The sequence below is a fragment of the Lutra lutra genome, chromosome 1 (genome assembly GCF_902655055.1).
Source record: "Lutra lutra chromosome 1, mLutLut1.2, whole genome shotgun sequence".
NCBI classification, from domain to species: domain Eukaryota; kingdom Metazoa; phylum Chordata; class Mammalia; order Carnivora; family Mustelidae; genus Lutra; species Lutra lutra.
In genome coordinates this window covers 121,218,121-121,243,683 of record NC_062278.1, presented here as the reverse complement: position 1 = coordinate 121,243,683, position 25,563 = coordinate 121,218,121, and the positions used below count along the sequence as shown (strand labels likewise).

General features: G+C 47.7%; 1 protein-coding gene across 2 annotated transcripts in view; it reads right to left on the bottom strand.

Moving 5' to 3' along the window:
- Positions 1-25,563, bottom strand: part of ITGB5 (integrin subunit beta 5) — a 116,132-nt gene that overhangs the window by 45,537 nt on the left and 45,032 nt on the right. For both annotated transcript variants that reach the window (XM_047734885.1, XM_047734892.1), the window contains exons 6-8: positions 4,382-4,543; positions 2,798-2,893; positions 723-812 (exon numbers count right to left, since the gene is read on the bottom strand). In XM_047734885.1, coding sequence (XP_047590841.1) covers positions 723-812; positions 2,798-2,893; positions 4,382-4,543 — 348 coding nt within the window. The remainder of the gene's footprint in view (positions 1-722; positions 813-2,797; positions 2,894-4,381; positions 4,544-25,563) is intronic.

The following is a 25,563-nucleotide window of genomic DNA, read 5'->3' as shown; positions in this document are numbered from 1 at the left end:
GCAGCTCTCTGCGGAGCTCCAAGAGCTTGGGGAATGCTGACTGCCCTGCCCACTGGGAGGTGAGGTCAGCGGGCGTGCTTCTCTCTTCCTGCCAACATGCAGGCAGGATCACCTGGGCAACTGGGTGGGTGCAGAGAACCTGTGCCCCCCTCAAGCATAGTGCTCCCGTGGGCCCACGTTTTCATGAAGTCAGAACCCAGGCATGCCTGGGGGCCATTGGCCTGAGTCTGACTATGCCATTTACCGATTACTGGGTTCAATGTTTGTTGAGAATCAAGAGGACAGAGGTGAGGGGAGAAGATGCAGCAAGTAGGATGGTCTTCTCCAGCCCAAACCTGAGTGAAGGAGGAAGGTGTCAAAATCAAGAGACTGGCCACAAAGGGATGCTTGGGGGCTCAGTCAGTTAAGCATCTGCCTTGGCTTGGGTCATGGTCCCAGGGTCCTGGGATGGAGCCCCGCTTGGATTCCCTATTCAGCGGGCAGCCTGTTCTCCCTCTACCTGCCACTCGCCTGCTTTGCTCTCTCTCTCTCTCTTTCTGTGTCAAACAAATAAAATCTTAAAAAAAAAAAAAAAAAGAGTGAGAGAGAGACAGGTAGCAGGAAGCAGAGCCACACACGCCAGCCTAATTCACAGCCCACCTACGTGCATGTCAGCTCCTGGAGCCTCAGCGGGACAGGGTGGGGTGGGGTGGGGTAGCCGGGGGGAAAAACTGAGGACTCACATTGTATGCATTGATAATCAGTTGAATGATATTTTTGGAGTCTCCGTGTAAAATCTCCACTGTCGTTCCAGGTATCAGGGCTGTGAAATTCTTGGAAAAAAAAAAAGAAAAAGAAAAAGAAAGAAAGAAGAAATATAAGCCAATTTTGCCCTTCTATACCAACTGCTTTCCTAAGCTAGACCAGTAAGGAGCCCCCAGCACCGCACTCTCTCACATCATAAACTGGAGAAGACGTCACAAGCAAGGTGAGAGGACCTGGCTCTGGGGTGCACACATGTGGAAAACCAACCTCTGAAGGTCTGCATCAAAGGGCCTGGTAAGATCTGTTCCAGAAGCAGAATGTCCTGCTCCTCCTGGGAGACCTCTCCCCTCCCACCTGCAACAGACAACTCTCTGAAATTCCATCCTCCTCTATGGGCAACTTAGTCTTGATATCCTTGCCCTCTTTCCTCAGGTCTACATAGATCTGTATTCCCAGGTTCAGCTCAAGGATGCCCTAGATGTGTTCAGCAGGAGCAAAGGGGGAAGCTCTTCCAAGAGTCTATGGCCTCTTCCCTGAATGGGGAACTGAGACGTGAGTGGTGGCTTCCCTGGGTATCTCTGGGTGAAATCCTGGGCACAGCAGGCAGCCTTGAAGTGGCTGCCTCTCCTCTTTCATTTGTCCTAACACCTGAATACACCACATGTTAGACTGCCAGAGAGCTCCAGGAACTCCCACTGTCCCCAGCCTGCCTTGGGCCGCATGGGCCAACTCCCTGAGTAAGGTGTCCTTGGTTCCAAGCAAGAACGGCTTAGGCCACGGTGGACTGCTTCTGTCTTGAGGTATCTGGAAACATACCCAGTCTAATCTGTGCAACTGATCCCTCTAGAGATGTTCCTTGTAAACAGACAGGTTTTGTCCTACTATCTTCCTCTGCACAAGATAAGGAAAACAATCCTCATTCCTTGTTTTCATCTTCTGAAACTAATTCAGACTACAAAAGAGAAAGAACTCAAGCAGATGCAAGTGGCATTTGATCAGTGATAATCTCAGGCAGAAGCAAGAGAAGACCACAGACAGAGGTTCTTCTGTGGATAGTTAAGAACAATCTGGAGAGGGGATGGGGGCTCGCTGGTCCGAGGGGCGGGCAGGGCTGGGGAAGGATTACTGATTCAGTTCTCCTAACTTTTCAAGCCAAAGAAGTCAGAGGGGAGCTGAGCTTTACATCTCGCTTACACACACTCTCCCTGAGCAACTGGGAGACTTCTAGTTCAAAATGTGACTTGCCTAGATTGTGAGAAAGAACGCATTCACAAGGGGAGCTTACAACGACGGTCTAGAGGGTGACCCGGGAAAAGTCTCATAGAGTCAATTCATACACAGACTCTTCTATTCATTCAAGACATCTGTTGCTTTCTTTGGGAATTCCTGTCTCAGACTAAGCCCCTGGTCTGCCCTACTCTACGAAGAAGGCATAAAACCCCGAATACTGGAGTTAGTAATGTAGCCTGCTCCACTGCCTAGGTTTTCTTTCCGTACATTTTTATTTTATATTGTCCTTTCCTATTACACTGAATATCCATTTCATCACCTGAAAAAATGGGAACTCATACTATTTCTAAAGTTTTTCTCAGGATCAAACTAGATACTGTGTTTACATTGCTTGTAAAGGCATGCACATCTAGGGGAATGCTAATAGATTCTTCAATACTGTTATTTTCCGGGGCGCCTGGGTGGCTCAGTGGGTTAAGCTGCTGCCTTCGGCTCAGGTCATGATCTCAGAGTCCTGGGATCGAGCCCCGCATCGGGCTCTCTGCTCAGCGGGGAGCCTGCTTCCTCCTCTCTCTCTGCCTGCCTCTCTGCCTGCTTGTGATCTCTCTCTGTCAAATAAATAAATAAAATCTTAAAAAAAAAAAAATACTGTTATTTTCCACTAGGGCTATATTCCAGCCCTCCTGTGGATCTCCTCCCACACAGAGCAAGGCTGTTAACACTCCTCACCCCACCACCCCACATTCTAATCGCCCGTTCACCTTGGGATCATCATGGGCCCTGGAATCAGGCCATGAGCCTCCCTCACTCCCTCCAGGCATACCTTGTAGAGCATATAATGGCTTTTTGTCACTGCAAAGATGAGGTTGATATTGTTCTCTGCCAACTTCTCTCCAAGCAAGGCAAGGGATGGATAGTCCTAGAGCCAAGGTAAAAAAAGGTCAAGGCTGTAACGTTTCCAACAGGATGAGACAGTGGCCCCCAGCTCCAGCATGTACTTGGGAATTCATCACTTGCTGGGAAAAGCAGCTTCCCTGGCCACCCTTAATAACCAAGCCCCAGTTGCAAGCTTCAGACTGCGGAAATATGCCAAGATCTCAGGAAAGGACCCTACGGCACCCCCCAAACTAGATGCATTGCCCCATCCCTCCTAAGCCAGAATGGAGACGTGACGAGGGCGAGAGTCCCACTATCCTTCCAGCAGGGATGGGACAGAGAGGACAGCCCCCCTCCCCCCCAGAGTCCAGCCACCACACCCTACCATCTACCATCAGCTCCTGTTATCTTCCCTCTCTTCTTGAAGACCCCTCCTCCCTATCTCCCTGCCCTGTTTTCCTTCTCTTAAGCCCAGCAGCTGGGCCTGCTGATGTCTGTTACAGGTCCTGCTCACAACTCAGAATAGGCAGAAGAGGCTGCTGACCTCTGGACCAAAAGTTGGCCTGTGGTGGGGGAGGGGAACCTGGGAGGAGGGGAGGGTGGGGGCTGAGAGGCAGTTCCAAAGGATTTTAATGTCCCGAAGGATTTTAAGGGTTAACGATGGGTACAGAGGTCCTCACCAGCTCTACAGTTACCAAGTTTTATAATTATGAGCCCTTTTTCCAGACTTCATTATTCTTGGATAATATGTGAGGCTTGACATTGGAGAAAATGGGTTTGCCCAGCAAAAAAAGTTATAAAATATTTCTCTCTAGCCAGACACCAGAATGGATTTGGCAAGGAAAGGGTGTAGTTTTTTTTTTGTTTTTTTTTTTGTTTTGTTTTTTTTTTTGGTTTTTTTGTTTTGTTTTTTTGTTTTACTGCACAGTAAGTATGACAAAATCTTGCTAATTGTTGTATCTGGGAAACAGGTATATAGGAATTCATTTCACTGGTCTACCTACTATTATATATGTTTGAAATTTTGCATAAACTGTTTTAGATGACATGGTCATAGTCACAGACTATGGACAGTGGGAGGTCCTTGAGGCCTCTTATTCTGTGCACACCTCTGCAGCCATACTCCTGACCCGACAGAACTCTGTGCCTCAGGACGCTCATTTCTAGAAGTCACAAAGTTTTACCTTCACTTGTTTTGCCCTATAGCTTCTGTCCCAGTTTTGATCTCTACAGGAGCACAGTCCCTGCCCTCCTGTAAGGTCACCTCCATCCTCTGGGATCTATCCTGTCTGCCCCGGTCACCTCTTCCTTAACTAGCTTGCATTTAAGTGCACACTGGCGGGAAGATGAAGCAGCTACAGAAATCTGTGAACTTTCTAAGTTAATGAGGAGTTCTGGAAGCCCAGCTGGGGGAGATGACACAGAAACCCAACTTCCAGAACAGATTGGAAAGCCCATGAGTAGAGGGCCAGGTGAGCGCTTGGCCCATGGATAGGAGCATGGGAGCGGGGCTGGGGTCACTGGCCCTCACCATCTGATTGGACACAGTGTACTCGTTGGCCTCGTTCAGGTGGCACTGGCCATCATGCGGCTGCACCAGGCCCCCCAGTTTTCCGTCCAGCGCAATGTGGGGCACGTCGTCCGTAGTGAACACCAGCAAATGTAGAGCGTCCTTTCGCCAGCCAATCTTCTCCTGAGGACAGAACTTTGATGAGTGCCAAGCATTTCTGACTGCTGCCCAAGCCTGCCCCAGGACACTGGACAGGGCACAGGCCCATCGCCCAGGGTCATGGACTGAATCAGAGGCATTTCCCTACATGCACAGCTGGGGGAACACTCATAGAAACCAGAGGAAGGATTCCACAGAGCTGAGAAGAGACACAGCTGGGACTGAGGAAGCCTAAGTGCACAGAAACAGATCTCCACAGCTGGGCCCATACTGGCCCATGTGCCTGGAACCTCCCTCCCGACCATTCTATCTTCCCTGCTCCTTTCAGTTACACCTGAGGGCTACCCTTCTCGATGCTTCCCCTTTTAGCCTCCTTCTCCAGAAAAGCCTTTAGTCCACCTCAACACAACCCCCACAAAGCACTCAGGCTGGCTGGCCTTATCTTAAGAAGACTGATAAGGAACACTTCCGTCCCCCAGCTGAGACACAAACTGCTCAGAATGGAGTGTTCCAGTGATTAATGGATCTGTCTTTGGAGGATTTGGTAAAATCTGCCATCTAGTCTGGTAGGTGTAAACCACTCTAACTGAGCTACTTTAGTGTTTAAGGTCAATCAGATTAGCTCTGTCTTCCCTTCTCTGCTTCCCGCATCCACTCCAGTCAGAAGCATGGCTGAACACCTACCTATAAGGGAAAGACTCTATTTCTCAGACTGAAACACTATGGCTCCGATGTGACACAAAATAGTGAAAAGGCATCCCGAATACCACTCTATAACACATGAAGTATTAAACATTCTGAGCGTCATCTACACATGCACACTTGATAGGAAAGCCAAAGCCTGGGTTCACAGACTTCTTGAGTCAAGGGCTGTTGTCCTTCAGAGAGATGGGGAGTTGAGGGCATCACTGTCTTTCTTATTACCATACTGATGAATTTAATAGCCTTAAAGAGCTCTAACATTTTCTCACTTGCTCCAAAAGCAGCATGGAAAAAAAAAATCACAAAATATCAGACTAATGAGAGAGAGAAAAAGAGGTTGAAGAGAAGCCAATGAGGACTGAGAGCAGGATGCCTCCTATGAGAAGGAACTTATCTTTTGGGGAGTCAGTCTCCTCGACTCTCCACATTCATCCAACATATAACTGCTGATCTCCTACTATGTGTCAGGCCCTATGGAACGGGGTCCACAAAACAGCTTATTCCAGATCCCAAAGAGCTTACAGGCAAATGGAAACACAACTCCAACACATCACGACGAGGATGCTAATGAAGGTACATACAATGTCAATGGAAATGGGAGAGGGGGAAGACGGAAGCCTCCCCAGGATACGTGAAACATAAGCTGAGCTGGAAGGATACGGAGGGCTCTTCAAGGAAGCTGGAAGAAGAAATGAAGGAGGAGGCAGAAGAGGGGGGTTTGTGTTCTAGGCACTAGCAAAGACACAAAGGGAGGGCAACCACATTTTGGGGACCTAGAACAAGAAACCTAGGTCTCTGACAGCAATGAAATCTAAGCCATGACAAAACTAATCTGTGGTGTTAGAAGTCAAGACAGTGGTTCCCCTTGGAGGCACAACCAGGGGCCGTTAATAACTGACAAAAGTCACAAGGAGGCTTCTGGGTTGCTGGTGATATTCTGTTTACTGACCTGGTACCTGGTATTTCCACCTTGTGAAATTTTACAGCGATGCACTCTTATGTTGTTTTCTTCACATAATATTAGACTTTGATAAAGAGTTTAAAACCGTGAGGGGCATATGGGTGGCTCAGTCGGTTAAGCATTTGTGTTCAGCTCAGGTCATGATCCCAGGGTCCTGGGATCAAGTCCCATGACAGGCTTCCTACTCAGTGGGGAGTTTGTTTCTCCCTCCTCCTCCGTCCTTCCCTACTACTCGTGCTCTCTCTCTCTCTTTAAAATAAATAAATAAAATCCTTGAAAAAAAAATTTTAAACTGTGAAATACATAAAGCAGCACATTATAAGCCATGGAGTGTGGGAGGGCAGGATGCTTAGGAGACAAAGCATAATCAAGAGAGCGTAGGGGCACCTAGATGGCTCAGTCAAACATCTGACTCTTGGTTTGAGTTCAGGTCACGATCTCGGGCTTGTGAGATGGAGCCTGGTGCTGGGCTCTGTGCAGGGCGTGGAGCCTGCTTAAGATCCTTGCCCTCGGGGCGCCTGGGTGGCTCAGTGGGTTAAAGCCTCTGCCTTCGGCTTGGGTCCTGATCCCAGAGTTCTGGGATCGAGCCCTGCTTAGCAGGGAGCCTGCTTCCCCTCCTCTCTCTCTCTGCGTGCTTGTGATCTCTGTCAAATAAATAAACAAAATCTTAAAAAAATAATAAAATTAAAAAAAAAATAAAAAAAGATTCTCGCTCTCCCTCTGATCTCCCCTCCAAAAAAGGACGGGGTGGGGGGCGGAATGTAAACCAACAGCACTTTTTGCAGGAAAAATGTGGATCTGCTATCCACGAGGATACAACAATGTGCTAACCACCCTGACAAGAAAGTAGAACAACCTCTAATCTGACATAGTGTATTAAGAACCTTAGAAAAATATCAGAGACCTAAAAAAATGTACAGAGTTAGTTTCCATGGATCAGAAGTATGTTACTGAGATGTCATCTCTTCCCAGATTGACCTATAAACTTGGCACAATCCCAATCAAAAGCCACAAAGTTTAAAGTTTTTAATTTAATTTAAATTAAGTTTAATCTAAAATTCATATGGTAAGGCAAATCACGGATACTAGCCACATAATTTTCTAAAAACAACAAAGTTGAGGGACTCATTATCTAAGGTCAAGGCTTATTACAAAGCATCAGTAATTAAGACAACCAATAAACATCGATGGTGGAGCATGACAGAGATAAACAGACTCACACAGAGATGGTCAATTCAACAGAAGGTACTGGAACAATTAGACATCCATATGGACAAAAATGAAGCTCAACCCATACCTCTTACTAAAGAGATTAAAAAACTAACTAGACTTAAGATTCTGAAGGAAAAGGAAAAAACCTTTGTGACCTTCCTATAGGAAGAGATTTCTTAGATAAGATGATTCACAGGATAAAAATTGACGAACTGGACTTCATCAAAATTAAAAACATCTGCTCTTTGAAAGACACCATTAAGAAAATAAAGTGAGAAGGTGTGGACTGGGAGAAAACATTTGCAAAGAAATAAAAATCTGATAAAGAACCTGTTTGCAGAACACCTGAAGAACTCTCGTAGATCAGTACGAAAACAGACAACTGAATTTAAAAAGACAGAGACTTGGACAGACATTTCACCAAAGAAGGGAGATGGATGGAAATAAGCACACGAAAGGGTCCTCAACATCATTAGGCATGAAGGAACTGCACATTAAAACCACAATAAGAGGGCGCCTGGGTGGCTCAGTAGATTAAGCCGCTGCCTTTGGCTCAGGTCATGATCCCAGGTCCTGGGTTCAAGCCCCACATCAGGCTCTCCGCTCGGCGGGGAGCCTGCTTCCTCCTCTCTCTCTGCTTGCCTCTCTGCCTACTTGTGATTTCTCTCTGTCAAATAAATAAATAAAAATCTTAAAAAAAAAAACCCACAATAAGAATGCACTAGATAGCTACTCCAATAGCTACCACACCAACCCTGATAATACCAAGTGCTGGAAGGGATATGGTATAACTAGAACTTTGGCAGATTCTTACAAAGTTACACATACATTTACCATCAACCCAGGAATCCCCCTCTTTGGTATTTACCCAAAGGAAATGAAAAATTATGCTCACATTTAGATTTCTATGTAAACGTATTTTTCTAAGATTTTGTTTTTAAGGAATCTCTACACCCAACGTGGGGCTTGAACTCACAACCCCAAGATCAAGAGTCGGAAAGAGCCAGTCAGGCACCCCTCTGTGCAAATATTTATAGGAGCTATTCAAAATCATCAAAAAGTCGAGACACCAAGTGGTGAACAGAGAGACACAATGTTGTACATCTGTACAATGGGATACTGTTCTGCACCAAAAGGAACAAACTCCTAACACACACACACACACACACACACACACACACACACACACACACACACGACCTGGACAAATCTCCAAAGCATTATGTTAAGTGAAAAACACCAGAATCCAAAGGCCACGTGTTAACTCCATTCATATGACACTAGGGAAACGACAAAAACATAGGGACAGAAACAAACTGGTAGTTGCCAAAGGCTGAGGATAAAGGGAGGGGCCAGAAACAAAGGGATGCTAGGGAACTTTCTGGGGGAGGAAAATAACCCCTATCTTCACTGTGGGCGGCTGGAAGACTTGAGCCCAAAAGGGTGAATTTTACTCTATGTAAATTATCCCCCCATTAATGTGACTTAAAACAAACACCCTTGGGGCGCCTGGGTGGCTCAGTGGGTTAAGCCGCTGCCTTCGGCTCAGGTCATGATCCCAGGTCCTGGGTTCGAGCCCCACATCAGGCTTTCTGCTCAGCGGGGAGCCTGCTTCCTCCTCTCTCTCTGCCTGCCTCTCTGCTTACTTGTGATTTCTCTCTGTCAAATAAATAAATAAAATCTTTAAAAAAAAAAACAAAAAACAAACACCCTTCAAGAAGTATACATCTTTTGACTCGATGAGTCTACTCCAAGGGACTCGGTCTGCAAGAAGTTTCCCAAAGTACGCACAGCAGTGTTTTCACCAGTAGTGACACACAGGGGAAGCCGTGAATACCCTTATTCAGGAATGGTTAAGTAAACGAAGAGATCTCTTCTCTGGCCGTTAGAAATTATGTCCATAAAAAGTATGAAATTTTGGGTAAACGTGTGTGATATTAAGTGGAAAACAACATATAGCATACTATGATGACGGCATGACTGCAAACCATGAGAAACGAGCCGGACTTTCTCGAAAAAAGAGAGTCAGAGCAGTTGAAATGACATACACCATAGTGTGGTTGGGGGTCAGACGACAGGCAGTATCTTTTACTTTTTTCCATTGTGCGCCCAACTGTCTTTCAGAAGCAAGTACCGCTTTCCCAAGACTGGGCTGTGAACACTGGTCTGTTGTTCAGCCACTTCTGCCTTCTCTTCGGCACCAGCTTCCCCAGGGAGAAGGAGGCTGGCAGCAAGAGCACAGAACAGTGTGGAACCTGGGTGCCCCAAGATAGGCATTTCCATTTTGCTGTCACCCCTAATTACCTGTGCAGCTTTGACCAGATTACTTAATGCCTCAAGAGCTTTTCTTCTTGCTAGTAAAAACAGGAATAATACTAAACATTTATTGATCACCTCCACTCTTCCACTTAATCTTCACCGCAGCCCTTATAATGCAGGGAATACACCACTGTCGTGAAGACAGGGAAAGCGGTGTCCAGAGACGTTAAGTCACTAGCCCAAGGTCACTAAACGATTAGGAACCAGAGAAGCCCCATTCAGGGGATCTCTTACTTACTCACAAAGCTGGACTGGCCAATCACATAGAGAGAGAGGATGGGATAGGGTGTGTGTGTGTGTGTGTGTGTGTGTGTGAGAGAGAGAGAGAGAGAGAGAGAGAAATGAAAGAATTCATTAAAATACTTAGTAGTCTCTGGGCACCTGGGTGGCTCAGTGGGTTAAAGCCTCTGCCTTTGGCTTAGGTCATGACCTCTGGGTCCTGGGATCGAGCCCTGCATTGGGCTCTCTGCTCAGCAGGAAGCCTGCTTCCCCCTCTCTATCTGCCTGCTTCTCTGCCTACTTGTGATCTCTGCCTGTCAAAATAAATAAAATATTAAAATACTTAGTAGTCTCTCAACTACTGGCTGCCAAGTCCAAGATAAATGTTTGTTAAATTGAAAGGTTGCATCTGAAACAGAAATAGCTCTATAAACAAAGAATGGCGCGGCCTAATAATAATAATTCTGTTTTCCCTGAACTGGACTCTTATTACGTAAGTGACGTTAACAAACTTGGCCCAGAGGCTGGGCTGCAGAGAATGAGTCCGGCCGTGCTTATTCATTTGCCCAGGCTTTTGGGCTCCGATTTTGTAAGCAGGGACTCCACAGAGAATTCACATTAGAAATAATTTTCCTACAGTCCGCCTGGACTATTTGGAAGGCTTAAGTTCTGTCTGCCATGTCTGGGGCAGAAAGCAACCGTGGGACAGCAGATTGCTTTTTTTCAAGAAAGGACATCTGCAGGATGGAGTGTGGCGTGGGAGAGAGAGTATGCTTTTGAGCAGATGAGGCTGAGATCAAACCTGCTTTGCTCTGAGATGCCTCTCTCGACCTTGGTTTCTTCATCCGCAACAAAAATGGAGGGAATCCTATTTTGCAGGGCTGAAGCTGGGTGTAGACATAATGTATTACAAAGCCCTTAGCACATAAAAGAGGGGCTACACAAAGAGCCTGAGGTTATTACTCGAAGACTGGTACTAATTTCTGCATTTTCTCCCTTGGCCTTACACTGCTGGACGTGGGAGGCTCCGCCATGGTCACAGGGGCGACGAAGGACGGCACACAGAGAAGCTGAAAAAGGCCTTGAGTTAAAACCTCAAACCTCAATGAGATTCTACCGCACACCTAAAAGAATCGCTGAACCAAAAAAGACCGACCACATCAAATACTGAGGGGGATATGGAGTCACACCTGCCACAAGCTACATAAGATGATACGTGTGCTTTGGAAAACAGTCTGGCAGTTTCTTAAAAGGTTCAACACCCACCAGATGACCCAGCAAGTCCACTCCCAGCTACAGAAACAAAAGAAACAAAGGCGAACATCACGCAAAGACTTGAATGCACACATTCAGAGCAGCTCTGTTTGCAATAGGCCAGAACGACCAGATACCACAAACCACCCAAACACCCAGCCACACACGGACAGATAAACAAGTCACGGTCAGTCCATGCAATGGAATTCTATTAACAAAGGAAGGACGGAGACACTCAACAGCACAGGTAAATCTCAAAATCACTGTGCTCAGTGAAAGAAACCAGGCCAAAAAAGTATGTATGCTGAATATAGACAATTTTAGCAAATGCAAACTTAGGTACCGAGACAGCAAGCTAATTAGGGGCTGCCTGGGGTGAGGAGGAAGAGAAGGAGGAAGAGGAGGAGGAGGAGGAGGGAGAGATGACAAAGGAGAAACAATGCTCCCTGGGGAGAGAAGGATATGTTCGTTATCTTGATCATGGGCTGTGTGTGTGTATCTCACAGGTGGTGTGGAAACGTGTCAAATTTCTTAAATTGTACACTTTCAATATGTCTAGTTTGTTACACATCCATTTTTTTAATATATATATATATATATATAAAACGGATATATATATACACACACACACACACATATGTGCATGTATGTATATATATGTGTGTGTGTATATATATATATATATATCCTCAAAAAAGCTGTTGCATTTAAGGAAGACTTGGTTTGCTCACAAAGTCTCAATTACAAGAAAAGACACGAACAGACCCCGTGTCCATAATGTGGGAGGAAACACGGCTTGGACATGTTCTCTTGTCAGGGGCAGCATCGCACAGCAGCCAGGGGCCCCATCCTTCCGCTCTCAAGTCAGCCCCACACCTGCCGCAACCTGTCTTTCTGACCTGGGGCAAGTTACTCAATCCTTCCCGGGCAGCTTCTCCTTCATAAAAAGGAGATAACAGAATACTGACAGAATACTGACAAAATGGGGCTGTTGAGAGGATGACACACAGGAGTGGCACCCAGCTCCCCACCTGTACCTAGTGAACAGTTAAAAATGACAATGACCGTCAATCAGTATTCCCATGGAGTTGCAAATCCCTGACCTGTCTGTAATTCAGAAGCACACAATCTTATCTTTGCCCTTAGGATCACGGGCAATGTTTACTCTACTTTCTGCTCACCCGCATTTTCTATACTTTTAGATTGAACATATTCTCTTTTTAGAAAAAAAAAATTAAGTGGGGGGGAACCTAGACCTATTAATGTAGCTACATTTTTCTCCATGTCTCAGAGTAAAAACAATATATTTAAAAGCCAGTTTCCATTAAATGCCATAGAGGTCAGCCACAAGATGAAAATGTCAGGGGCTGGGCAGGACGGAAGCGTACGGACTCAGCAGCAAGAAATCCGGCATCGGGCCAGGGTCGCGATTCACTTAACTTCTCCTGGTTCTTTGCTTAGACCTGCATCAAATTCACCACAAGGTCTGTTTCCACCTTCAAACCCTCATTCCTGCACTTGCTCAGGTGACCTCACCTTTTTCCGTCACCAACGGGACTTGCCGCCCCATCTATTCCCAGGGGCATCCTCCTGGCCTCTCTGATCTCTCTGTCCCCAAAGAAGAAGGGTTCCTCCCGCCCCCAGGAAACGCAGCCCCTGCATCCCGCCCTCTCTGGAGAATTTGTTCAACCAGTCACTCTCTCTTCTGGTTCCTTTCCGTGTACCTAAAAGCATGCTCATGACCCACTTTGCAGAACTCTTCCTATGACCCAGCTATGCTGCCAATCTCAGTTGTTTCTGTCTCTTTCCTAAGACGGCAGACTTATGTCCTCGATTTCCTCTCCTCAGTTCCTTATCATCAGACGTCTCCATGTGACCCCTAGAGAGTAATTTTTGGACCCTGTCTCCCTCCCTTATGTGCACGTGTTCTCAGTCCTGGCTGCACTGTAGGTTCTTCTAGAGAGCTTCACCAACACTAATGCCCGGGGCTGCTGATCAAACTGGGCTGATCTGCGGCCCAGCTGTCAGGGTTTTTAAAGGTCCCCAGATGAGCATCATGTGCCACCAAGGTTAAGAACCAATCCCATGGCCACTGCAGGCCTTGCTCTTGGGGCCTCTGGGACAATCCGGAACTCTTTCGAGCCCCACTGCCCTGTCTGGCACACAGCCCCATCCTGCCCCTGTCCCTCTGGCTGCTCTCCCAGCAGGTGGATGAGGTCAAAGACAACACTCTCCACCCCCTGCCCCACTCTGTGGAGCTTTACTTGGATGACTGGCAAACATACCCTACACTCTGGAGCTTTCCTCCCAGGTCTGCGCCAAAACCCAAAAGTGTCTGCCATCACCCAGAATTCAGCTCATCCGAAGGTGCAGCACCATCTTTATCCCCAGATCAACCACCCCCCAAGCTTCTCATTTTGACAACAGGTCTCTCACATGTCATCTTCAGAAACCTTGGAAATACCTTTTTCATCTTCTCTGGTTCCCCAACAGCACCGGCCAGTCCCAAACTCTCAACTCTCTCGTGCTTGCTTCGGCAGCACATATACCAAACTCTCAACTCTCTCATTCCTGTGTTGAGCCAGAGCGCCTGGGCAATGCTACACACGATTTCCCACCTTCCTCCCAGCCACCTGCCTGTACTTCCCTGGGAGGTGTGACCATGACCCAATGTACTCCAGCTGTTCCAGGGAGGCAACCCACACAGGCAGGAGGCCACACTATGTGGAAAGCAGCCATCTGCGGACTACAGGTGTGTGGCAGGAGTAATGAGTGGCTAGGGGGACGGTCCCCAAGCCACGAATCTCCAATTCCATCCAGGTCCCTGAGGCAAACTGTCTACCTATTCTGCGGCGACCAAGCTGTCAAACTGGGGCCAGAGAGGACCTTCCCAGGGTGGAGAATTCAGCAGGGAATTTGTCCTCAGCAGCGAAGATCTGGAGGTATGGGAAGAGAGAAAGGGGTGCAGGGCCCTCCCCCAGAAGAGCAAAAGCACCGGAGGGAGCACGTGCTCGGCGCGCGGGGAAGGACGGGCGGGTGAGCACTCGTGCAGAGTCAGAGCTAGGCACCGCAGCCCGCTCTGGCGGGGTCAGACCTCTTCCATCACATCACTCACAATCCCCACAGCTCTCTACTATGCCTTCCAATCTCACTAACATCTCAGCGCAAACACCTAAATACGGGAAGCATGAAGGGCTACAGGACTGGTTCATTGTCCGAGTCGAGACGTGGGAGCGGGAGCAGGAGCAGAGAGAGGTTGGGCAGGCCACGGGGATGGCTACCGGGAGGACCTGTGCAGCCAGGCCCGAGAGCCAGTCTGGCGGACCTGGGGCTCTGTGAGACGGTGAAGAGGAGGCCGGAGTCCACAAAACGGGGAAGTGGGAACAGAGACAGCAGACCAGGCCCTCCTGACTTTGAGAAAATGAACAAACTGGTTTCTTGAGTGAAGACAAACTTTCCACTTTGTTTATGTCTAACATCTGGCCCAAGACAGCATGGGGACCGGGCAGCAGAGGACGTGGTTTCTCTGTCATCATCGGGGACTGCAAAGTGTGGCAGAGGAGGAGCGTCACTCAAGAGATCAAGTATAGGCTGCCAGGGGCACCTAGGTGGCACAGGGAGGCCTCTGGCTCTTGGTTTCGGCTCAGGTTGGGATCTCAGGGTTGTGATCTCGAGTCCCGAGTTGGGCTCCACGTTCTGCTCCTCGAGGAATCCACTTCAGATTCTCTTTCCCTCTCCCCGCCCCTCCCACCTCTCTCACTCTCTACCAAATAAATAAATAAATCTTTAGAGAAAGAATAGGCTTCCATCTCCCCTGCCAACCTCCAGTCCATCCCTGGGTCCCCCTCCCTACTTCTTCTACCCCATGGTAAGGTGGCTCCATGGAAAAGCCATTGGGAGCAGGGAAAGCTTTTCTAGGCACCAGCTCAAAAGAAGCTGTGTTTGGCACACGAATGAATGCATCTTAGACAACGGTAGAGTTCATGGTCACGATAGCCAAACAGAAAGGCAGCAGAGACGGTGTCCTGCTGGGAGTGACAGAAGACAGGCTAGAACGGGCAAGTCCAAGAACAAAAGCACTAGTGGTTACTGGACCCAGAAAGTGACTCAGAGGAAAGATGTAGCACCTGAAGTTTGAAAGGAGTCCCAGAGCGGGTCTTGTCCTCGCTCCCACCGAGTGCAGGGAGCTTTCCTCTGGCATCCCCACCACATGCGCAGGGGGCCCCCCACACATATTCACCGCCCCATCCAGCAGTCCACTCCAAGGCAGAGCAGAGATCTTTGTTAGAAAATTCTTCCTTACCTCGAACTCGAACCTGCTTCCCTCCAGCTATCCTCGCACACCCCCATGCCCCAGAACATCCAGAGAAGTCTAGTCCCTCCTTTGTGATGGTGACTGAGGTCAGGTGTGCTTTTTCCTTGGTGTCTCTCCTCCTGGTCGACGTTTAACTGGCTCCTCCTAAGATGTGGTTTCCAAGCCCAGCACCATCCACTCACTCACCATCCTCTGTTCTCTCACTGTCAACATGCATCTTAGACACAGCCCCTGCCCCCATCCCAGGCAGCTCCCGGGTCAGGGTTTGACCTCACAGAGGAAAGCAGGGCTGGGACTGGGCTCTTGCATGTGGCGCTGAATCCTCTGATGGGCTCACATGAAGCCTGTCAGTCCCCAGATCCATTCCATAGCGACTTGCTTACACACAGCGACCACAGCCAGGCATGACCAGCAAGAAGTGTAGCCTCAAGAATGCCCCAACGGGGGGTGCCTCAGTGGCTCAGTTGGTTAAGTGTCTGCTTTCCAGTTGGGTCATAATCCCAGGGTCCGGGATTGAGTCCTGTGTCAGCCTCCCTGCTTGGTGGGGAGCCTGCTTCTCCCTCTCCCCCGCTCATCCTCTCTCTCTACTTGCTATCTCTCTCTCTCTCTCTCTCAAATAAATAAATTAAATCTTAAAAAAAAAAAAAGACTGCCCCAACAGGACCGAGCCGGGGAGGGCCTGAAATGCTGGTTCCCAGGAACCGGAGAAAAGCTGATGTCCCATTTGGCTGCCTTAAGGAACAGGGATGGAAGCCACCTGAATGTGGGCTGGCCTGCTTGTTCGGAGGCGACACACAGCTCTCTCCAGTACACGGTGCTCACACACAAGGGCGGCCTGGAATCGATGTGCCATCCCAGGGGCATTTCCGTGAGGATGCAAACACTGGCTTTAAATGACTGGGTTTGGGGAGCTCAAGGTCAATCTAATTAAAGCGAATGCTCACCCAACATGAAGGTATTGATACAGCCCATGGGCCTCTGTCTCCAGCCACGCACTGCCTCGTTGCTGGAAAAGACTCACCATCTGAAAAAGTGTCTCACCATAGCGCTGTGGGCAGAACCACTGAATTATGAGTGAGGAGGAGCAGAGTTCCCACTTTACAGAGAGGGAAGCCACGGGCAAAGACTAGCATGCTCGCTCAAAGGGCTGGGTTCCACCAGCGTTCCAACAGTGGGGCGGCACTAGAGGTCTCCCTGGGAAGTCCTGAGGGCAGACAGAGCCACGTGGTTACCGTTCCCTGATAAACAAGAAACTCTCAGTGCCAGAGAAATAGCAGCACGTGCAACTGTGTTCCCCTGGGACCATGTCAGGCCTCCTCACGTGGGAAACTGCAATGGTTCCTTAGATGAGGACTTGCTGTCCTTGGAAGCACACGCCTCCCACCCCCGTGCTCCTGTGGGACACAGCATCAGCAGGCACTCTCATGCCAAGGTGAAGAACTCCCACCGTGGAGCCGGGGGAGTGGGTCCAGTCCCAGCTCCAGCTCTGTCATTTCTAGCTGGAAAAACCTTGAGAAATGCTCAACCTTCCTAGGCTTGTTTCTTTGTCAGAAGGGGATAGTAAAACTACATTCAAAGGACGTAGTAAAATAAGCCCTTTGAGGTACTTGGCACGAAGCCTGGCTCTCACAGAGCACGGAACCAATGGTTATCAATAACATCATCAGCAGGGGAGACCAAGAGGCAGAGAGAACAAGGAGACATCCCGAAGCAGAAGGATGCTGTGATTCAATCAGTAGGTCCTCAGGGGCCAGCTCTGTGTTCCGCAGGTCCCACAGGTCGTCGGGTGAGCACCTGCCTTCCAGCCAGAGTCCTGCTCATAGGGACAGGAGCTGGGGCTCAGTCATCCGGGCAGCCTCACAGCACCGAGCATGGTGTCCTGCACACAGTAAGTACTTTGCAAATCTTCAGAAGTAATAATAAAACACTGCACACTTCCTTTTCGGGCAAGCACTGGGAGAGAAACATGTTTGAGGGAGGAAATGAGGATGGAAAGGGGGCTGACCTGACCAGCCAGCAGGCTGACCACATGGTGAATCTGAGTTTGGGGACCACCGACTCTGAATTCAAACACGACACATCGGGAAAACAGAGGTTACTTCTATGACTGGCTTCCCCAATCATGCCAACATTCAAGTCTATTTCTGTCACTTTATGACAATAATCATGTTCCCATTAGTTGTTTTTCCTGCTTCCATCCATACTTTGCAATGAATATTTTTCTTTTTAAAATCTGTTCTGTGGCTTAACCTAAGGAGGGCAAAAGTGTAGTATTTCTTTCCTTGGGGAAAAGAAATCTTGGCCTGTGAGTCAGGACTGAGACATTCCCTTCGAGCCCAAGCCCAACAACATGCAACAGATCTTGTCTGATGTGGACTTTCCGGGAGAGTCCAATCCAAATATTAGAAGAGAAACGCTTGGAATGTATGAAGCTGAACCACACCAAGTTGCTCTTTTTTTAGCAGAAACTATTAGTAGTCAAGTATCAAATACCACTGATCGTCAAATATCAGTAACTTCATATGGTTCCTGCTAATGTTTACAAAGAGGATGTTATTACCTTCTGCTGGGTCTGCGAGCTCAAATCAAACCCCCGAGGACAGGGACTTTTCCCCCATCTTTCTTTCGTTCTTCCCACCGCCCCTGCCACAGAACACTCACTAGGTGCTCAAGAGACACTTGCTGAGTGGGAAAGTACTACTTCCGGTTCTCTTGAACGGATACGTATGAAACACTGTGAATGATGTGGAGGCAGCCCGGTCCCACAGGAGGGTGAAGGGGCTTGGAGCCAGGGGGACCTGCAGGTGCCTGAACTTAGAAGCATAAAGGAATCTGTGAGAACAAAGCCTCTGTTTGCTCCCCAAGTGTGTTTTTTTTAAAAGATTTTATTTATTTATTTGACAGAGAGAGATCACAAGTAGGCAGAGAGGCAGGTAGAGAGAGAGGAGGAAGCAGGCTGCCCGCTGAGCAGAGAGCCCAATGTGGGACTCAATCCCAGGACCCTGAGATCATGACCTGAGCCGAAGGCAGAGGCTCAACCCACTGAGCCACCCAGGCGCCCTGCTCCCCAAATGTTTAACGAGGGCTGGTTATGTGCCAAGCAATGTGCTAGGTGCTAGGGAAATGCAGTAGTGAGAAAAGAGATGGGGTCCCTGCCTTCAGGGGGCTTACTGTCTCGAAGGGGAGGCAGATATTACTCAAGGAGTGGTCCAAATACAAAGAAAACGGTAACTAAAGTAAACGTGACCAAGGGCCTGGTGCTCTGACCACATCAGGAAGCTCCATCGGGCTTCCCTGACACACAAACACTTAAGTGGAGGTCTGAAACATCAGTAGGCAGATATTACACATTCAAAGAAAAGCAGGTTTGTGGGTAAGAAGAGAGGGATGAAGAAGTGAAGCAAAGACTTTCAGGGTAGTGAGGGGTTCTATGTGATACAATCATGGAGGTTACATGTCATTGTACATTGGTCCAAACCCATGGGACGTGCAATACTAAGAGTGAACCCAAAAGTAAACTCTGGACTTCAGCAGATACCAATGTGTCAACGCTGGTTCGAGGACTGGAACAAATATACCTCTCTGGTGGAGATGTTGGTGGTGGGGGAGAGGCCGTGGGGCTAGAGTGGGAGTACAGATAGGAGGCATATGGAAACTCTGCATTTTCTGCCCTATTTTGCTGTGAACCTAAATCTGCTCTTACATAAAATAAAGTTTATTAATGAAAAAGTTAAAGAAAGAAAGAAAAGCAGGAATACAGGGGAGGAGTACTGCAAACAGAGAAAACAACACGTGCAGCGGGCCCTACCTGAATCAGAGTACAAGAGTCAAAGTCACTGTCAAGGTCATTGTGGCTGGAATGCAGCCAGCAGGGGTGGAGGCTTAGGGAGAGAACAGGGCCAGAAGAACCCAAGAATCAGTCCTTGTCTCTTTTCCTCTTTCCCAACAGACATTTAAAGCAGTGAGGAGCCCGTAACTTGAAATGAAAAAGTGACATCCTAACCTCAGTCATGGAGTGGGCCTCCTATCCTCCCTCCAGGATGATTCTCCCCTGCTGTCATTAGCCAAGTGAGTCCAGGGATGTGAACACCCTCAAAACAGGTACTACAGGCTTCTGCTGGAGGACCCAAAGAGACAAAAGCTTCCATCCCCACCTGGGCGGAGTTTTAACAGTGTGTTCCCACCCCGTGTCAACAAGCAGCTGTTGGCAGGGTGGCTGACACCCAAAGTACAGTTCACAGGCACCAGGCAGAACGAGGAAACAGCCCCTCAGGGATCAAAACAGTGACATAATTCAAAAATGCACAGGAGACCGCAAGGACCTGCAAACTAGAAAGCCAAGGAGAATCTTCACCACCTCCGGCAAAAAAGCCACCTGGGCTCAGGCAGATCACCTACACACCTGCATGCATGGTCCCTGAGGCTTCCCTGGGCCACAGCGAGGCGCCAGACTTCCTGGTGTTTCACCGAGACACTGAGCCAGAGGAAGAACACACATGTTGGGGAGAGAATAAGCCCCCCCAAACTGGGGTACAGTCTGCCAGCAGAAGCAGCGCACATGTGCTAATGGAAAACCCACGCTGTGAGGACAAGGAACAGGACACCTTCAGGTGACACTGAGTGTCGGGGATGGCTGCCTTCTCCAAGAAGTACATACGTTTCTCAAACCATGCTTGGAAAAACCACACAAATCTAAGGTTTAAAAGAAATCAGGCAAATGAGGGGGAAAAAAACCAAAAACAGAACCTCCAAAACCCAAATCCACTCTGTGGGAGGCTGGGACAGAGGAGAGAGCAGAGTGGAAACCTCTCAGAGCTGTGTCTGACTCCAGGCACGGGGAATTTCCTACCCTCTACAGGTATCAGTTGCAGCCTGCCCCTGGCAGGAGGCTCAAGAGTGAACAGCAAAACCAAGGGCTCTGAGCAAAGCGGGAGGGACCACAGCGAGTCCTTCAGGGAAAGTAGCCCCGACCAGCACAACTGAGGACATCCTAGAGATCCTGCCTCCAATTCCACCTCCCTGCACTTTCCCGATGAGCGCTCTGATGCCCAGAGCAGTCAGCTGGCCTTCATGGAAACAGTAAGCAGCACAAGAGGCTGAGCTTGATCCCATGACGTTACTCAAAGTTGGGTCCTCCCTGCTCTGCACGGCACTGTCACTATTTCCCAAAGCACCAGGCACCAGCTAACTGTCAGGGCATGGGCCTTAGAATCAACCAGATCGGGTTCAAAGTCTGGCTCTACCTCTTACTAACAGTAAGTTTCACGAATTCTTGTGCTACTCAGTTTCCTTCCCGGTCAGCTGGGGATGGCCACCAGCACCACCAATACCCTGACGGACTGCTTAAGCCTCAGAGAGAACATATGCAGAACACGTGGAGTGTAGATGAGGGCAGAACAAGGGTAGCAATGATTCTGTTTCTAGGGGTCCACAGAATTTGGATTCCTGCAGAAAGTCTTGCCAGAGTGCCCAGCAATTCCGGGGCTGTGTCTCCATTCTAGATTAGAATGTTCTCACCAGCAAAGGCATAATGTGACCCAACCCAGGCCATAGACTTTTTACTCAGCATATAACTTACTTTGTTTACTTTGAGACTGATTCATCCACCTATTTCTGGGAGGACATATAATGCTTTAAAAATTTAACAGACCGTGCAAGGTCAGAGAATCAATATTCAAACAAAGTCTGCCAAAGGCTGTTCAGGATAAAGGTTGGGGGCCTAGAAGCTGAAGACAAAAGGGGAATGAATGTGCTGGGTCGCACTCATCTTACTTCCTGTCTAACTGAAGAAAGCAGCCCCTAGGACCCCATGTAGCCAGGATGCACCCGGCCAAGCTCAAATTTACAGGTCACCTCTTTAACCAAGAACAACCACAAAGGGGTGAGTGACAACTTGGAACACAGAGCTCCTGAGCCACCCCTCCCACATACCCCCAGGCGAAGGGCAGGCCCAGCTCAGGGAGAACAGGAAAGCAACCCTAGTTCCAGTCTGAACCACTCATCATACTTCTGTCTACACAATTTCGGAATAAACAACCTAGAGTTAACTTCTAGAAAGTCCTGGGAGAGCAATAAAAGTGGTAATGGGGAAATTATTATTCTGACCAAGAAAGGTTCGAGCACAGTTTCTAGGTAAACACAAGAAATTAAGAGCACTAGTATTCCTTTATCCAACCTAGCCAGATAGAAGACTGGAAAAATGCCTGCATTGAGGACAGAAGCCTCCTTAGCTGTGGACGCTTTTTAAATGGCCTATCACAGCAATGTGACCCGCTGCGGGGCAAAGACTTGTACGGGTAGAATCAGGGTCCTTATTCTAAATGGAATCCTAACTAGAAATAGTTCCCTTCTTTTTGCTGAAAGAACAGCTTTCCAAGAAATATAAAGCAAGCCACAGAGGTGGGATTTAAGGTCAGGCATGTGAACATTCCATAGCCCTAAACCCCACAAGCTGATAACATTCTATCCCAGAAAAACCTGGGCGAGAATGAAACCAGAACAAAGAGGCCCCTGTGAGCTGCTTAAGCCTGCTATCAGCTCATCTCCAAGGGCTCAGGGTCACGCTCTGCTGGGGGGTGGGATGGGTGCACAGATGGCTGTCCAGCCAGCTCTGGCCCTCATGACCCTGCTCTCCAGGCACAGCTTCCGTCATGCTCAGTCTGCAGGACTGAGTGGAAGCGCCTTTAATCTGAACCTGCGCCAATCAGCAGGTAGAAGAAAACTCGGTAAACAAAGTCCGAAATGCTTAGCTCTTAAAGAAAAAAAACAAAAACCAAAAACCTCTCAAAATCTAATTATCTTTCAAAATCTAAGTATCATTGAAACAACTGATAACTGACATTCGCTTCAAATAACGGAAGAGAGAACAGTGAGGAACATAAATGAAACAAGATTGGCTAGCAATTGGTCACTGTCAAAGACAGACAACAAGCATGGGTTTAATTTCACTGTTCTCTCTACTTTCGTATGTTTGAGATGTTTCATTCTAAGTAAAAAAAAAATCATACAAAATCAATGTGAAAATGTAGGTAAATATAAAAATTAAAAACCAGTGAAGAAAACAAAAACCACACACAGTCCTATAACCAGAGAGAATTACTGTCAATGCTTCTATTTGCTTCCAATCTTTTCCACATTTCTTGTTTCCAAAATAATGTCGTCTGCCTATACTGTTTTGTGACTTGCTCTCCATTCCTCTCTTACTTTATCTTGAGAATTATTCAAGTCTGTAACTGTCCTTTAAGAGTATGATTGTCATAGTCTTTCATTAAAAGGTAAGCCAAAATCTATTTCCAGTATTTGACTTTTGTAAGTAAGGGTGTGGTGAACCAGGAAGGATGACATTTCTAATATAGGTAATTCCATGTTAAGAAATTAATTTCTGGGGGCACCTGGGTGGCTCAGTGGGTTGGGGCCTCTGCCTTTGGCTCGGGTCGTGGTTCCAGGGTCCTGGGATCAAGTCCTGCATCGGGCTCTCTGCTCAGCGGGGAGCCTGCTTCCTCCTCTCTCTCTGCCTGCCTCTCTCCTACTTGTGATCTCTGTCTGTCAAATAAATAAATAAAATCTTACAAAAAAAAAGAAAGAAATTTCTGGATATGTCCCCAAACATAATCAGACAGCATACAGGCAAAGGAATACTAAGGAAGAAGCCACTGGCTCCCAGACTAGATCACTGTGAGCACTTACCAACTTTCCAGGTACCTGCTGTTGCCAAGGCCATGGTGGGAGGAAATAGCAACAGACATAAAACTGAAACATGGTCATGAAGTGCCTCTCAGGCAACAATTCACAAACCAGATCCACGCAAGGAGTTCAAGACATCTGCCAGCATCTCTGAAATGCTCAAGTCTTGAGATACTAAGTTTCCAAAGGCAAGGAGATTTGCAGGGGCCTGGGGTGGTACAGGAAGGCTCTGTAGGCAAAGGAAAGGATCCAGCGAATTCTCGGAGACCCCCGTGCCTCCAACACTCAATTCGCCATGCCAATGACACTAACAGAACTAACAGAACTGACATCGCTTAGTCCTATCACTGCGTTCTTTCCCCAGAGCCTTAAAGATGATTTCTTCCCTCCAAAAAAAGAAAATCCACAAAATTCTCAGGATGGGGAGATGAAAGGGATCTTGTTTCCCTGCACTGTTTGTCCCTGCCAAGAAGTCGATTTGGCAGAATATCTGGGAAGACAATACCTCATACCATCAGTCTGAGTGCCAGTCAGAGATGTAATTTTTCTTTCTGAAGCAAATCCGTAAATGGCCCATTTTGTGACACATGGTAACGACTGAGAGCTGAACACGTTCTAGCTATGTTCCGTCTGGCCTTCCTGGACTCCCGCGAAGCACCGGGAGCCTCTGAATCAGACTGTGTGGCTCTGGCCAGCAGCCGGGAAGGGTCACGCTGCAGCCATCCTGGACAGGGAGCCACAGTGAGAACTTCTCTAGAGGCAGCCCAAGGACGCAGTGAATGACAACAGAGCTGTAGTGGGACCACGAAGATGACTGCAGGAGACCGGGGTTTCTTCCAGTTTCCTTCCCTTTACCCCTCCCTGTCAACCATTTCCATTTTTTATTTCAGAAAGGACAACTGTGGCTCTCTTAGCACTCGGTCAAGGATGGAGTAGAGAAAAAGTCAGGCTGTCACACCCTGAACACACACTCTCTGAGGTCAGAAACTAGGTAAGTGGGCAACTAAGTGCTTATCACTTAGCATACGAATAGCAGCCTCTCCAAACTGAGTTCCAGTCCTCTTTCCCAGCCCTCCCCAAACACAAGGGTCCCAAGGATTGCCCTAAGGCTGCTGAGCCACCAAAATTCTCAAGAGCATCATCATTTACACGTGCTCTATGATGACTACTATGGAAAAATTATAAAAGTATGTGCAGGGAGGGGCACCTGGGTGGCTCAGTGGGTTAAGCCGCTGCCTTCGGCTCAGGTCATGATCCCAGGTCCTGGGTTCAAGCCCCACATCGGGCTTTCTGCTCAGCAGGGAGCCTGCTTCCTCCTCTCTCTCTCTGCCTGCCTCTCTGCCTACTTGTGATTTCTCTCTGTCAAATAAATAAATAAAATCTTTAAAAAAAAAAAAAAAGTATGTGCAGGGATAGCAAATTCACAAGTGATTTTTTTTTTAATCTTTTGTTGTTGTTACGGAGTTGTTCTGACTGTAGAAAATTAGCTTAAGAAAAGGTTATTACCTAACAAGACTTGGGAGGATATGGAGAAAAAGGAACTCATGCATTGTTGGGGGGAATAGAAATTGGTGTAGTCACTGGAAAATCAGAGGGAGGTTCCTCAAAAAATTAAAAACATTAATACCATATGATCCAGTAATTCCACTACTGGGTATTTACACAAAGAAAATGAAAACAGATGAAAATATCTATGTACCCCCATGTTTACTCCAGCATTATTTACAATAGCCAAGACATGGGAAAAACTGAAATGTCCATCAGCAGACAAATAGTTAGATACACACACACACACATACACTGGAGTGTTACTCAGCTATAAAAAAAGAATGAGATCTTGCCATTTGTGACAACACGGATGGACCTAGAGTGTATTACACCAAGTAAAATATGTCAGAGAAAGACAGATTACCATATGCTTTTACTTATATAGAATCTAAAAAACAAAACAAATGAACACACAAACAAAAAGCAGAAAATAGACCCATAAATACAGAGAACAAATTAATGATTGCCAGAGGAGAGGGCAGTGTGGGGGCGGGGGATGGGCAAAAAAGGTGCAGAGGAGAGGGAGATACAGGCTTCCAGTTCTGGAAAGAATAACTTCCGGGGATAAAAGTTCTGGCGTAGGAAATGACGTCAGTGGTGCTATGACAGTGTTGTACGGTGGAGGACGGTAGCCGTCCTGTGATGAGCACAACACCACAATACACACACTTACCGAGCCACTATGTTATACACCTGAAACTAATGTAACACCATGTGCCAACTCTACTCCAATTTAAAAAAAAAAAAAAAGAAGAAGTTATTACCAACATTCCATTTATATATTTCACTGAGATTGGAACTTCTCAAAGCATGAGTTCATTTCTGACCTAA